We start from the raw sequence: 13,378 nt of genomic DNA on the forward strand, positions 1-13,378 counted from the left end.
CACCTCCTATAACTTAACTTTTTTATCAGACACATGTTTCGGGTTTCTTTTATCCGCAGCTACTCCTATACACCTGAATAAAATCTAAGAATACTCTATACAGATTCTTTATTACATAATACCACATTGTGCACCTCTGATTTTACTTTTAGATCCAACTCCTATCTCTGGTTTCCAGAGCAAAACATGTTATTTGCCACTATAATCATATGGGAGGGTATCATTTAGTGAGCTCAGTGCTCACTAATTAAAGACACTACCGAAAGAAAGTTTTTACAGAACTAATTTTATTTCAAGTGCTCGAATTACAAACATGCAGCAAATAAACATTTCAAGGAAGCAGAATTTGAACAAAATTTTTTAAGTCAAAATTTCGTATTTTCAACAGTCGTTACATTGACGTTGTAAAAAAACCAAAAACATTTCATTTGGTCCTTTCTTTGTCCGACATTTTTATGTCAATTGTTATGCATTTGTTTCCATGGGCATTTGAACTTTATTACTGTTCCTTTTCTCTATATAAACATCAAATTCATCAATTCATTTCATACGTATAAACAATCAAATTCTTCTTGTATATCGACGGTATTGGGTGACTCTACGTTGGAATAGGTAATATGTATGATTATTTCACTGTTGATGACTTTTGAAATCCATTGGAATTCCACTTTAACCTTGAATGCCTATCGATGTTCTATGACAATATCCTTATGCACATAAACTGTATATATTTATGATATACTATTTTGAATAATCATACCCAAGGTGTTTATATTCACGCATCCCCTTTAAACAATGTTCATATGCATGCAATTTTTATTCAGGCACAGTTATACTTAAAAATCTACTTTTTAAAATGTAGCAATCTTTTCTACTTTCAAACAGACATCCTCTTTACAAGGAAAAAAAACCGACATACACAAAAGAATTATCAAATTATGCAAAATATATTAGGTCATCAATAAACAGTATCTATTTGTTATTAAAATCAGCTACAAAAGCAAACGATATATATAAATCAAGTTAACTACAAGAACAGTATAATTATTATATATGTGCAAGAGAGGATGAGGTTAAAATTGTCAATATCTTTGATATTTATTGCCGTCAACACGACGAGATCCGCCACTAGATTTGAAGTGATGCAGAGGTGCGTGGCCAACATAAGAATTTCTGTTGTCGGATAAGGACGAGTTGGCATTGTCCCGGGAATCTGTGTTTTGTTTTCCCGCCAATGCAAGGTCTCTCCAGTTTCTGATTGGTCCATTGTCTTCCTGTTGTTTATTGTGTTGTTTCTTCCTATGTAATAATTATATAAAATACATTTATGACTGAATTAATCCAGTGTCAAAACAGTCTTTACAATTTAAAAAAAAATATTGTATTTGAAAGAGGTTTTATTTGATTTTTATTTAAAAATGATGAAATTAACCTCTATCTGAGAGGCCAGCATATACGGCAGACTTTTATAAAATGCATTTTAAATGAAAGCTATTTTCCTCAACATTCAATTATAATGCGTAATAAAAATTCCAACCGGCCTCCTTAAAATCAAAAGAAATGAATACTTACGATTTACTACATTTTCTGGCTACCAGTCCTATGATAATCATTAATAACACTATTCCAGCAATGGAAGTCGAGGCTCCGACGATCAAATGAGTGTTTGTTACTTTTGACGGATTCGATTCTTCTAAGGAATCTTCTGTGTTAGATGATGTAGTAGTGTCCATAACTTCATTGGTGGTTTCTGTTGGTTTCGAAGTTGATATACTGAGGCTTTGTTTAAGTTCAATGGTTGTTGTAGCTGGAGATGTATCTTCTTTTGCAGTTGTTTTGCCGTCATTACTTATTACCGATGTTGTAATTGATTTGGAAGTTGATGACAGAGAGGACGTCAATGTTTTTGTGTTACTTGTAGTTGTCGTTTTTCCTGAAGATGTTGTTTTGAAAGTTGATGGCGATGTTATTTGTTGAGTAGATGTTAAGCTTTCAGTTGTTGTTTCCTTGTTTGTAGTAGTTGATGGCGATGTGATTGGTTCAGTAGTTGTTAAGCTTTCAGTTGTTGTTTCTTGGTTTGTTGTAGTTGGCGGGTTGGTAGTGAATGCTTGTGTTTTTTCCGCTGTCGTTGATGCCCTTGTCGTTGGATTGAATGTTGATTCAGTTGTTGATATCATTGTAGTTGTATCCCCTGTTGAGGTTGGTACATCTTCCGTCATCTCTGCTGACTCAGCTGATGTTGTTATTGTCGACGCTAATGTTGTTGATTCAAAAGAAGAAGAATCCAAAGATGTGACCTTGTTTTCCAAACTTGTGCCTTGAGAGGTTGTTATTGTATATGTTGTTTCGTCTTGTTCAGCAGTCGTTATAGAACTTGTAGTCTCTTCCATTTGTTCTGTTGAACTACTCCTCGTGGATTCTGTGTCAGTGTGAGTCATTGTTGTTGACATACTCTCTGTTGTTGTTGTTTGTCCACATGCTACATAGATAAAAAAAATACAATTTATTATACTTAACTTTACTACATGTACTGTTAACAATTTTAATTGGAGCTCAAATCACATCCCCATACAATGCAAAAGGAAAATATAAAGTATGATAGTAAGATACTTGCATTGATTTTCTGTCCAGTTGAATTGGTGATTTGTTGAATTGCAGTAAAGACACTCATTGGTTGAACTATTCTGCATCGGGCTAATGCACACACTATCGATGTAACAGAAATCGTCCTGCAAAAATATATAAACAAGATTTTTCCAGTTTAACGTTAAGTTTTCAAATAGCCAGAAAAATTAAACACACCACATACCTTTAAGGTGAAATACACATTTCCTGAGTCGTTGTGATACTCCTGACAGTGAGATTGATATATAACAACATTATACGTGTCTGTATAACGTACTCCGTCATTGGAAATATTAAACTTGATTTCGGTCGTCCAGATACCCGATGTTTCATACAGAAGCGGGCAGTATCCCTCAAATAACGTCCTCTCTTGTAAATTCATCTGTCTTTGATGACTTTCTTCTGTTTGGTTAATCTTTGTCTGAAAAATAAAATTGAAAAAAAGTGTTATTGCCGAAAAATGAAATGATGATATAATGTTGTCAAAAGAACAAGTTTATTAACACTGACGGATTAATTGTTTGTTTTTTTACGTCCCTTTTGAAAACATTTACCGTATAAAAACGTCATACAGTAGCGGTGAAGAGCTTCAAATTTAGACGTTAACCTGGCCATTGAGTAAGGGATCATTATCGTAAAAACTTCTATCGTATCACATTAGACCAGCAATGCATTCAAGAGTCCAACAACTTTTAATTTAAAGTACATGTACAAAACTTTTGACAAATGAACAAGCACTTTCTTTATTCATTATCTTACGTTTGTTGCAGCCAAGGTTTAAATCGACGATGGCCCTAATCACTTTGCGAGACATCTATAATTGAACGTTTATTATATATTCAAATGACAATCAGAACTACCTGTTTCACAGTTAGATAGCATATTGAGTCCATGTTTTCAAAGAAATATTTTCCCATAATTGTTGCCTCTTTACATGTTTTAGAGGACAGATCACACAGTCCGGCCCCGGGAACGCTTGTTATGGTAGGAGGTGCGAGTAAATCAAAGGAACAGTCACTTCCCCCAAAGCCAGTGTCACAGGTGCAGTTACCTTAAAATGAAGATAGGGTAAACATATTGTCCACATCTGAGACGATCGTCAATAAAACGATGACTATGAAATCATTGTAACATACACAACTCTTATAATATATTTTTAAAATTTTAGAAAAAAAAATTGAAGCTTCTCTTAAAATTTATTCAATCTTATTCTTTATCCGTTGGATTTTGCAGACAATTTGTTTTTAAATAAGAAGATAAGCAAACACAGTTTCTTTACAAGTATGATATAATAAATGGCGTACCACCATCACACGTGCCACGTCCGGTACAATTGCTTGGACAGAGGTTTTGTATTGTATACGTTACTTCCGGTTCTGCCTCTTGCAGTGTGGCATTTAAAAGTACAAAAGTAGAACATTGCTGTAGAGCGGCTTCAACGTGAATCTGTGTTAGGTTATCATCGCCTGTCAACTGAAAGGAGACTAAAGCATTCTATTTTTTTTTTCAAATCTTTCTTATGCAATAATGGACAATTTGAACGAGCATAAACCGATGCACCAAGGACCCACGGGATTGAATTTTTAATGCCTAATTCTTCATACCGGTTGTGTTAATAATATATAATAGAGTCACATAATAAAAAATCACTATTAAACTTCAATTCATTCTAAGCATGTTAGCTATACCATGTTTTACTGTACAAATTATTTTATACTTTAACAAAAGATACCACAGTATATGCCAAAATCGTCATATATTATAAGTTCTTGTAATAAACCTACCCTTATGTCCTCAATGCAGTTGGACAAGGTAACATTACTAAGGTCAGTCACATGTTGTTGACAGGTGTTGTATTCGGGTGACTTTTCAAAAGCCTGTTGACAAACTATCTCTGCGTATTCAGTCGTCTGTACGTATGAAATCGTGCGTTTCTTTCTCTGAACTTGCTGAATGAATTTATTACAACGTACATGTATGAAGATTTTACTTACATCCGTTTTTCACAGGTGATAGTAACTTTTTTTCTCAATAAAATAAGTATTATAATTCAATATTTTGACATCTAAACACAATGAATCTAGAGATTTTAATCATTATGACATAAATAACTTCAAGATATTTTAACATATAATTGAAATAAAGAAGATGGGCGCATTTGGCGAGTAATCTGCAGGAATCATTTGTACGAAACATTTATGGTTTAAATGTCCATGATTTGGTTGGCTGAACATAGCTGGTCAGATTTTTCAAGCACGTCAAAAGGTTTTTTTTCATTTAATTTGAAAGACAGTGTGAAATTGTAACATTTATGTCCGTTTTTCCTTGGGGTACTGTTACATATTAATGTTTCACAAAAAAAATAAACACCTAAGATATTTAATGCACAGATGCATGATACATGTACATTATAGAAAAGAAGATTAGATTCTGAATTGATTTCGCTCGAGAACCAAACTGAACCAAAATTTATCTAATTCAAAATTTTAATACATAAGTACATAAAATGAAACTGAAAAAATAAATGGTTGTTTGCATGAAAAAAAAATTAACGCCCCATGCCGGGCTCGAACAAAAAACGTTTCGCTTCGAGTGCAGTGAACAGGTAACCAAACTTACTGAGTTATCACCGCTACACGAATACCGATAATTTTAAAAGGACAGAGAAGCACCACATTCACACATTTGGATTTTTTGGGAAAAGTTAATTTTTCGTGGTCTATGGGTCTTCTCTCCATTTTTAAAAAAAAGTGTATTCATTGCTTTTAATTTAAATACACACGAATAACGTTTCAAAATCATGGAGAGAAGACCCAGAGATAGAAAAATTTAAGAAAAGCGTGTCTAAAAATGTACCTTTTTGTACCAAATGTCAGATCTGGCCAATTTTCAAAATATTTTTTAGCTAATGAGAGCTCAATTTCAGGAAAATATTTTCCTTTCCTGTTGCACAGGAACTCTATAAAAAAAATGTTAAAATTTCATGTGACATGTCGATAAAATTTTCACTTTTCAAGTACGCCCAGATCCCTGCCGAATGCCCATCAAAAGCGCCCACGTTCTTTAAGAATTAACTGCATACAAGCAAAGGGTCTTTTTCCATGAACATATCGGAAACATCCCGTTTTCGTCTTCTGTTCTGTACAAGGTCTACGTTACACTCATACTGTTTGCCTCGGTTTGAGTTGCAGGGTGTGAAAGTGTTGTATGAGCACTGGGTTTTACCGTCCTCCGTGCATATGCAGTGAGGAGCTAGAATCGAGGACACTGATTGCAAACTGCTATAAACTAAGGAGTTACCACTGAAGAGATTTTCGTTGTCCGGAATCCTACGTAAAAATAAAATGGTTTACAGATGACATTTAACATCGGATGCATCACCTCACCTTACTTTTTTGTAAACGTAGATATTTTAACTTACATCCATGACTCAGAGAAGTCATTAGGATAAGTCAAATTGATGTCATCTGTAATCGTACTGTTTCGCCTTCTGAAATCATTTTCCCTAACACCATCAAAGTACCCACATAAACCATCAGCATTTCCTATATCCATTGCCGAGGGGAGGATCTCTAGGTCGATGTTATAATGTCCACTCCACTTCATTATATAAATGGCAAGTGATGTACCAGTAGGGAAATATATCTGAATATATATGCTTATCAATAATTACACAATGTAAATATAAAATCATAAAATCTATGTATTTTGGAGTAGTATACACATGGAAGAACATTACTGGAACCAGAACAAAACTGTGAATTACATTTGCAATCGTAAACAAATGAACAAATACTTGTCAAGAAAGCGTTTTCTCTATACAGTACATACAATGTACATGTACAAATTTTGTCAGTAAAAAGATTAATAATCTAATTCGTGAGCGATTTCTGTTAAAATTTCTTTTTGTGCGCTAGAACTTTAACCTAGTCAATAACTTTGAACGCTGAACGCTTGATGCAAGAGCTTTTGTGACTTAGCATTTATTTAGGTACTAACGTATTTGACCCCTTTAGACCATGAAAGACGTTTGCAAAATTTAACATACTTTACCATTACTTTAATTATTCTTTGCCGTGAGTTTTGAACGGCGTATTTTTTCATTGGAGTATTTCATGTGTCAAGAAAATTCTTCATTGATACAATAATGTTTTACTGTTTAACTTTGAAAAAACATAACCTTTACCATAACTCTTGAATGGTGGATTTACGGACTTAAATATACAATACCTTATGTATACATTTATTTGTTAGCACTAAATATATTGTTAACATACATGTTTCAGTGCACCTTACTTAAGGTAGAATTCTTCTCTTGTTTCGGAGTAGATAAAATATTCGATGTATATTTGCTAATATATCTTATATATTTAGGTGAAAGAGATTTACCATCTTTTTCTTTCCTCGTAACAACTTTAAATAGGAATGGTAAATTGTGTTGAAAAAACTAGCTTGGACTATATTTTTGGCGGCATGGTGGCGTATGAAAATATTTTTCTGCTTCCCAAAATGATTATAGAAGAATGAATTTAGTTATAATTTTTACACAATCAAAGACTAGAAGTATTTTTTAAATGTTAGCTAGTTTATTGATAAGGAACTTCAATCTAAAATATATCAAATAAATTAAAATTCCCCAAAAAACTACAATTATGTTAGTTTTTAAAAGCTTAAAAATCTAAGTGCAGATATGAGCAAACAATCCATAGAAAGTGTTTTTACTCTCATACTAAACTTTTTGTATATCTCTATATGACTTCTTTACCATATGTGAAAATAAGGAAACTTTAAATATAGGGCGTATATAAAAATAATTCAAATATCCTTAAAATGTAAAAAAAAAAAAAAAATAGAGAAAATTCTGATGCGACAAAATCCATTTTTGTTAAACTATTCGTGCCAATTTGGTAATATCATCTCAGAGATCCTACATGGTGATATCTTTTTATAAAAATAGAAAAACATTTTATGTTTGGAAATAAAAAAACACTATCTCATGATTGGATGCAGTTTATTTGTAATGACCTGGAAAGGTAATGACCTTGTCCTGACTTTGACTCTGATATAAAAAGGTCAAAACTTATCTAACTCATACCATCGCTAAGTCATAGTGTCATCTTGATTCTGTGAAAATTTCATAAATTTTTAAATACAAGAAATACAGTTTTGTGTGAGAAAAATCCTACCTTAATGGAAAGAAGTTTGTTCTGACTTTGTTTAACGTTCTTACCTTATAATACTTGTCGTGGATTTTAGTGACTTTTAAAACATTGTCCTCGCACAGCTCATAGCTAATGACGTTATTTTCTCCACACAAATCAATGACGAAGACATCTCTTCCTGCTCTAGCTGCGACTGCGCAGTCGCACCAAGGACCATCGTATGAAGGGTTGCAAAGGTGATGCTTAGATTGAATCTGAAATTTAGTTCGTTGTGTTAGGAAAAAAATAAAAAAAAAATAACTCAGGCCATAATTAAGTTTTTCTCATAAAAATAAGGTACCTTACCAGGCATTTGGACATGATACCACAAGGTGATGTTTCTAATAAATCCCATATGGGTAATCAACTGATTGGCTTTTATCACAATTTGTGGTGTACTTATATTTAAAAACATATTGAAAACAATGTTGAAATCACAAGAGAATGACAAAATGCATATTTTTTTAAATAAAATAACAAGAAATGCAAGAGGAATGTGTCGTCTGACCTTAAAATATACTCCGCTACCGACCCAATGCTGTCCTAGTCGCAAAATTAAGAGCAAGAAAACATATTTAAAGAGGGCTTCACATGAATGTATGCCTAATTTTCTTACCTCTGGTATCATTTAGACATCTTTTGGTAAAAAACCAAACAATTATTAATTAATGTTTATGCCTCAATACTTCAGGTACCTAATTAAAATTTAATCACCAGGAAACTAAAGTAAAAAAAGGCTTTTAAGATTACTCACACCTACCCATTGGAGTTGATGTTGATTTCGATAATTTATAAATTTTCCTGGTATCTGACATTCGTATGATCTGAAGGAGAGAAAAAAAATGATTATTTTCTCCTTAAATAAATCTCTGATAAATATTTTTTTCACCTATCATATCGAAGATTATAGCGAAATTATTATAGTAATAAAATCATTTAGTTAAAAGAATCCCAGTAAAATGATTGCCTTCTTTAATCTTATATGTTACCATCTACACAAATATTTGCCATATATATGGAAGTACATTGTAAAAGAGTGATTTTTCCCTGTAAGAATTATATACATTTCATGTATTTTTGCATTTAATTATGTAAGCCCATAACCAAGCATAAAGAAATAAAAATTTAAATTAAGCACTTTACACGGATATCACTTCTTCAGTATTCTCTTTACGTTAAAAAAATATTATATTTTACATGATACATGTAATGTAATTTATGCATATATGCAGCTCACAATTTCAAGGGACCAACCCTTAGCAGAGATTCTTAAACAGTCTTAAGTCTTGTTTCATTCAAACGCTTCATCCAATACAGAAACATGTAAAAATAAAGGTTTTGTTAAATAAGCAAGTTCAGAGAAACTGTGCCCCCCTTTCGGTGTTTTAGTAGATAGGATATCATTATTTATGGCATTTCGGATCAAATCTGTACTCCCTTCATTTGTCAAGCCAAAGAATTTAATTTGTACTGCAATCATGTCAGGGAAAGTAATTGCCAAAATTACAAAAATAGGTCAGACATGAAGGTCAAGGGGTAAAAAATTTAAGCTTGCTTAGAAACATCTTGCTTCAGGCAATGCTCATGTCAAATATAACAGCCTTATATCTTCTCATTAGTTATATGGAAAATACCAATTATAGAAAAATAGGCCAAATTTAAAATTTTCGCTTGGAAAAAGTTTGTTTTTATCAAATTAAAGGCAATGTAAATATGAAATATGAAAAGCTCTGTCACTTCTCATTCAAGATTATGACTGAGATTAAAGGTTTTGAAAAGTTGGTCAAAAGTCAAAGTCATGGCCATGGAATTAAAATCATAAAGGTATAATAGTGTATTTAGAAGGGTCTTGTCACAGGTAATGCTCATTTTAAAGCCCTGCAATTCTTTTTTCAAAGTTGTGGCTATTTAAAGTACATGTAATGTTTAATTTTTTGAAAAGTAGGTCAAACTTAAAGGTCAAGAGGTAAAAAATCATAGTGTAGAAAAAAAGGTCATGTTACAGGTACATGTAATAAACATGTATTATAATTACATGAACGACCTATCTTTTCTCTATCAAATGTTATGACAAATTTGAAGCAGTGCTACTTGTTTTAAAGAAGGTCAAACGTTAGTGCTTTTTTTCGTAAAATGAGTTGTGACGATTGTTAAGAAAAGCTTTTGTCTTACTTTCCGTCGAAAGTATATATGTGAGGATCTGCTCTAACACCACACGATCTTCCTTTCCAGTTTTCATTTCCTTCTCGAACACTTATCTGTAACATAACTTCAACCTTACCTCTATTAGCCTTGTATAAATGTGATTCCAGATGTGTGAAAAATACAAAATAAATTGCGATAAATAATCACGTAGAAGTAATTAATTATCAGGAAAATGCACTTTATAAAAGATTATTTATTATCTTTCAAAAATTACAGATACATCAATAACCGTAATAAAAAATATCATTTTGCATCTATATATTGAAGATTGAATTACTTAGTTTAGAAGTGTAAATGTTTTCAGCGTTGCCTGAGAAATCAGTTCTGTTTTAATTGAATGTTACGAAAAGCATACCGAAATGTCGGGCAAAGACACGTGCTCGAATATTTTACTTCCAACACCGTTAGTTCCCCCCGTCTTTAATCTTAAGGTCATCTGACTGTTGATGACGTAACCATCCGTGTCTTGACTATAAACTGGAAATGAAATGTTCTGCCTCCATTCGCCATTTTCATATTTGTGTTTTTCATTGTAGTTAAAGCTTTTAACTTTGACCTCGCATTGATTGGACGAGCCCCCTCCACCACATGTAGAGAAACCATCTGTTTTGAAGGTCATATGTATATTCAGGTCGCTCAATGGTTGAGGAACATTATTGAAAAAAAGCGATTCAGAGGCAAATGGTATTGTCATCTCTAATTGGACATTCTTTGATCCTTTTCTTTCTAATTCAATGTTTGGATTCAGTATCTTAAAGATAAAATGTATTTTAACTCTGATAATGTTGTTCAATAACAGTAAATTAAACACTCGATTGATTAATTGATTGATTTTATGTTGCATAACGTTCCTCTCACGAAATTTTCACTCATAAGAAAACGCACAAATTGTGTCCTATCTAGTTGCACTTTCACCTACATGTAAACTTTAGCCAAAAATACTTACATTACACGTGCCACAAAACGCCTTTTAAACAATACAGACACGAATGCAATGACCATTAAGAATAAAGAAACGACGAGAATATTTCTCAGCTATCTACTAAATACTTGTAATTTTACGAAATATAGGTGTACTATTTAACTACAGTACCTGGCCATAAGTCTGTCATAAAAATGGCTGCCGAAATATCATAATTCTGGAAGCCATTTTTTTTTTCTTTAGCGTTGGTAAATAAATCACTCTATACAAGCTGCTGTTGAATAGTTCCTTTCTATAGAGTGTATACAATAATTCTATGACGCCATTTTATAAAAGTGACGTATTATCTGTCAAATGTTTAGCAACTGACAAGATGGCTACTAAAGGTAAACAAATGTCTACCCCTATGAAAAATGCGATAATAACTATGTCTGAGAGTGGATATACCCAACAGGACATTGCAGCTATTCTTTCTGTGAGCCAGTCTGGGATTTCCAAGTTTCTCAAGCGATACAAGACGCGCGGATCCAGCGAAAATAAGCATCGAAGCGGACGACCTAGAAAAACTGATGTGCGAGGAGATCGTAAGATACTTCGATGTGTGAAACTCAACAGACGGCAAACTTTGGGTGAAATAACTGATGAAGTGAACTCGAAGTTACCAAGTTCTATCTCTTCACGGACGGTAAGAAGACGTTTGGGATTTTTAAACTTTACAAGAAAAAAACCAGGAAGACCCTGACAATTCGATCTGTAAACCGCACCCGCCGTGTAAATTGGTGTCGAGGGAAATTACATTGGACAGTGAATAATAATTGGAAAAAGGTGATTTTCAGCGACGAAACCCAGGTTGTGATTGACCAGAATAAGCGAGTTTACATCTGGAGAAGACCCGACGAAGTATGGCGACCCGAGTGTCTTGGCGTCCGTGGAAACGGAAAGTACTCGGCGATGTTTTGGGGGTGTATTACTCACGAAGGAATCGGAACATTTACAAAGGTAGATGGGAATATTAATTCCCAAAAATACATTAACATTTTGGATACAAATTTATGGCCAGTTATTTTGCGCCATTTCCCGAATGGTGAGTATTTATTTCAGGATGATAATGCACCGGTCCACTCCTCTAACGCCACAAAATCATGGAAAACTGAAAACGATATTAAATGTCTTATTTGGCCATCAAATCTCCAGATATCAATATAAATGAAAACGTGTGGAGAACTATAAAAATACGTCTTCAGAGACAGGTACACAATATTCATAATCGTGAAGACCTCATCTTGAAAGTAAAGGAAATATGGCGGTCCTTGCCTCAGCACTACATTCAGAGCCTGTACGCTTCAATTCCAAGGCGAATTCGACAAGTTATTAAATCTAAGGGTCATGCAACTAAATACTAGAGATGAAAGGGTAAGTGCTTAATATTTATAGATTTTTTTTTATTTTTGAATTTTGCGTTCACGTTACGTTACGTCAGCCATTTTATGACAGACTTCTGGCCAGGTACTGTAGTTAAACTAAATAAAATAAATAGAAGAAAGTAAGTGTCACATTTTGGCATATTTAAGATTTACATGAATTACCTTTATACCAGCAAAAAATGGATTTCCAGCTGTGTAAAAACATGGAACGTTTTCTCTTTTGCGTTTTGCGCCAACTTTGCAGTGCACCTTACAAGAAAACAAACAACTGATAAAATCTCCCTTTGATTGACAAAATTAAAAAAAAATTGAAAATTTAAAGGAATAATCAATCTTTTTGCAACAAATTTCATAAAATAATAAGAGATATTAAATTACGTAAATAAATTAATTTTAGTCCCTGTATTAGTGATATTCCAAATTGTTTTTAAAGTAAAATATATATTTTCATGACAATAATCACGTACGTTAGATCCAACCTTTTTCTCTGCTTTCAACATATCATGAGCAGTTAAAAATGCTGCAAAATTACTGGATTTATCAACTGTTAGGTTGACAACTTCCTGTCCATCAATATACCATATGACGTCATATAATAAATCTTCATTCGATTTCAAACTGAAGTTGCAGAGAAACGTCAAAGCGGGGTCATATCTGATAATGTTGTTAAATTCTTCCTTCTTCCATGTCATATTATGATAAGAAACGGATACATCCGATGGTGCCCAATCAATACCTGATTTGAGAAAAAAAGGGGGAGGGGAAACATGTATATCAAGAAAAAAAATCCCTTGATGAATTCGATGATAGCTTAAGCGCAGGCGAGCGCGAGTTGATATTGATTCGTTTGTAAAGAAACCATACTTACAATAATCTGTATCAACTGGAAAAATAAATAAAGAGATATTAGAAGATGTATCATAATGAAAATGGTAGAAACACGGGGTCTTGGTTTATGCGGTCTCATCCAAACGGTCTCCGCGTCCCGCAGTGGGATTCGA

At 33.2% G+C, this 13,378-nt stretch overlaps 2 protein-coding genes across 3 annotated transcripts; both read right to left on the minus strand.

The window, feature by feature from the left end:
* Positions 1 to 223: 223 nt before the first annotated feature.
* On the minus strand, positions 224 to 2,473 carry LOC134283396 (uncharacterized). Of its 2 annotated transcripts, none has more exons than XM_062765846.1 (2): positions 1,573 to 2,473; positions 224 to 1,299 (listed from the first exon to the last, which is right to left on the minus strand). In XM_062765846.1, the coding sequence occupies exons 1-2, from the start codon at positions 2,448 to 2,450 to the stop codon at positions 1,083 to 1,085; spliced, it is 1,095 nt and encodes a 364-aa protein (XP_062621830.1). In that variant the 5' UTR covers positions 2,451 to 2,473; the 3' UTR covers positions 224 to 1,082. The 2 variants fall into 2 exon arrangements, with proteins under 2 accessions (XP_062621830.1, XP_062621831.1); XM_062765847.1 differs by having other exon boundaries at positions 224 to 1,295; positions 1,569 to 2,473.
* An 85-nt stretch (positions 2,474 to 2,558) lies between these two features.
* On the minus strand, positions 2,559 to 13,107 carry LOC134283399 (von Willebrand factor D and EGF domain-containing protein-like). Its single transcript, XM_062765849.1, has 13 exons — positions 12,845 to 13,107; positions 12,540 to 12,626; positions 10,387 to 10,782; positions 9,999 to 10,084; positions 8,587 to 8,650; positions 7,856 to 8,041; positions 6,047 to 6,270; positions 5,708 to 5,954; positions 4,410 to 4,574; positions 3,930 to 4,098; positions 3,486 to 3,676; positions 2,810 to 3,046; positions 2,559 to 2,729 (listed from the first exon to the last, which is right to left on the minus strand). Exons 1-13 carry the CDS (start codon positions 13,067 to 13,069, stop codon positions 2,559 to 2,561), a joined length of 2,448 nt encoding a protein of 815 aa, XP_062621833.1. The 5' UTR covers positions 13,070 to 13,107.
* Positions 13,108 to 13,378: the final 271 nt, after the last annotated feature.

Source organism: Saccostrea cucullata, unplaced genomic scaffold (genome assembly GCF_032062105.1).
Source record: "Saccostrea cucullata isolate Sc308-1 unplaced genomic scaffold, CSIRO_AGI_Scuc_v1 ctg8428, whole genome shotgun sequence".
NCBI classification, from domain to species: Eukaryota; Metazoa; Mollusca; class Bivalvia; order Ostreida; family Ostreidae; genus Saccostrea; species Saccostrea cuccullata.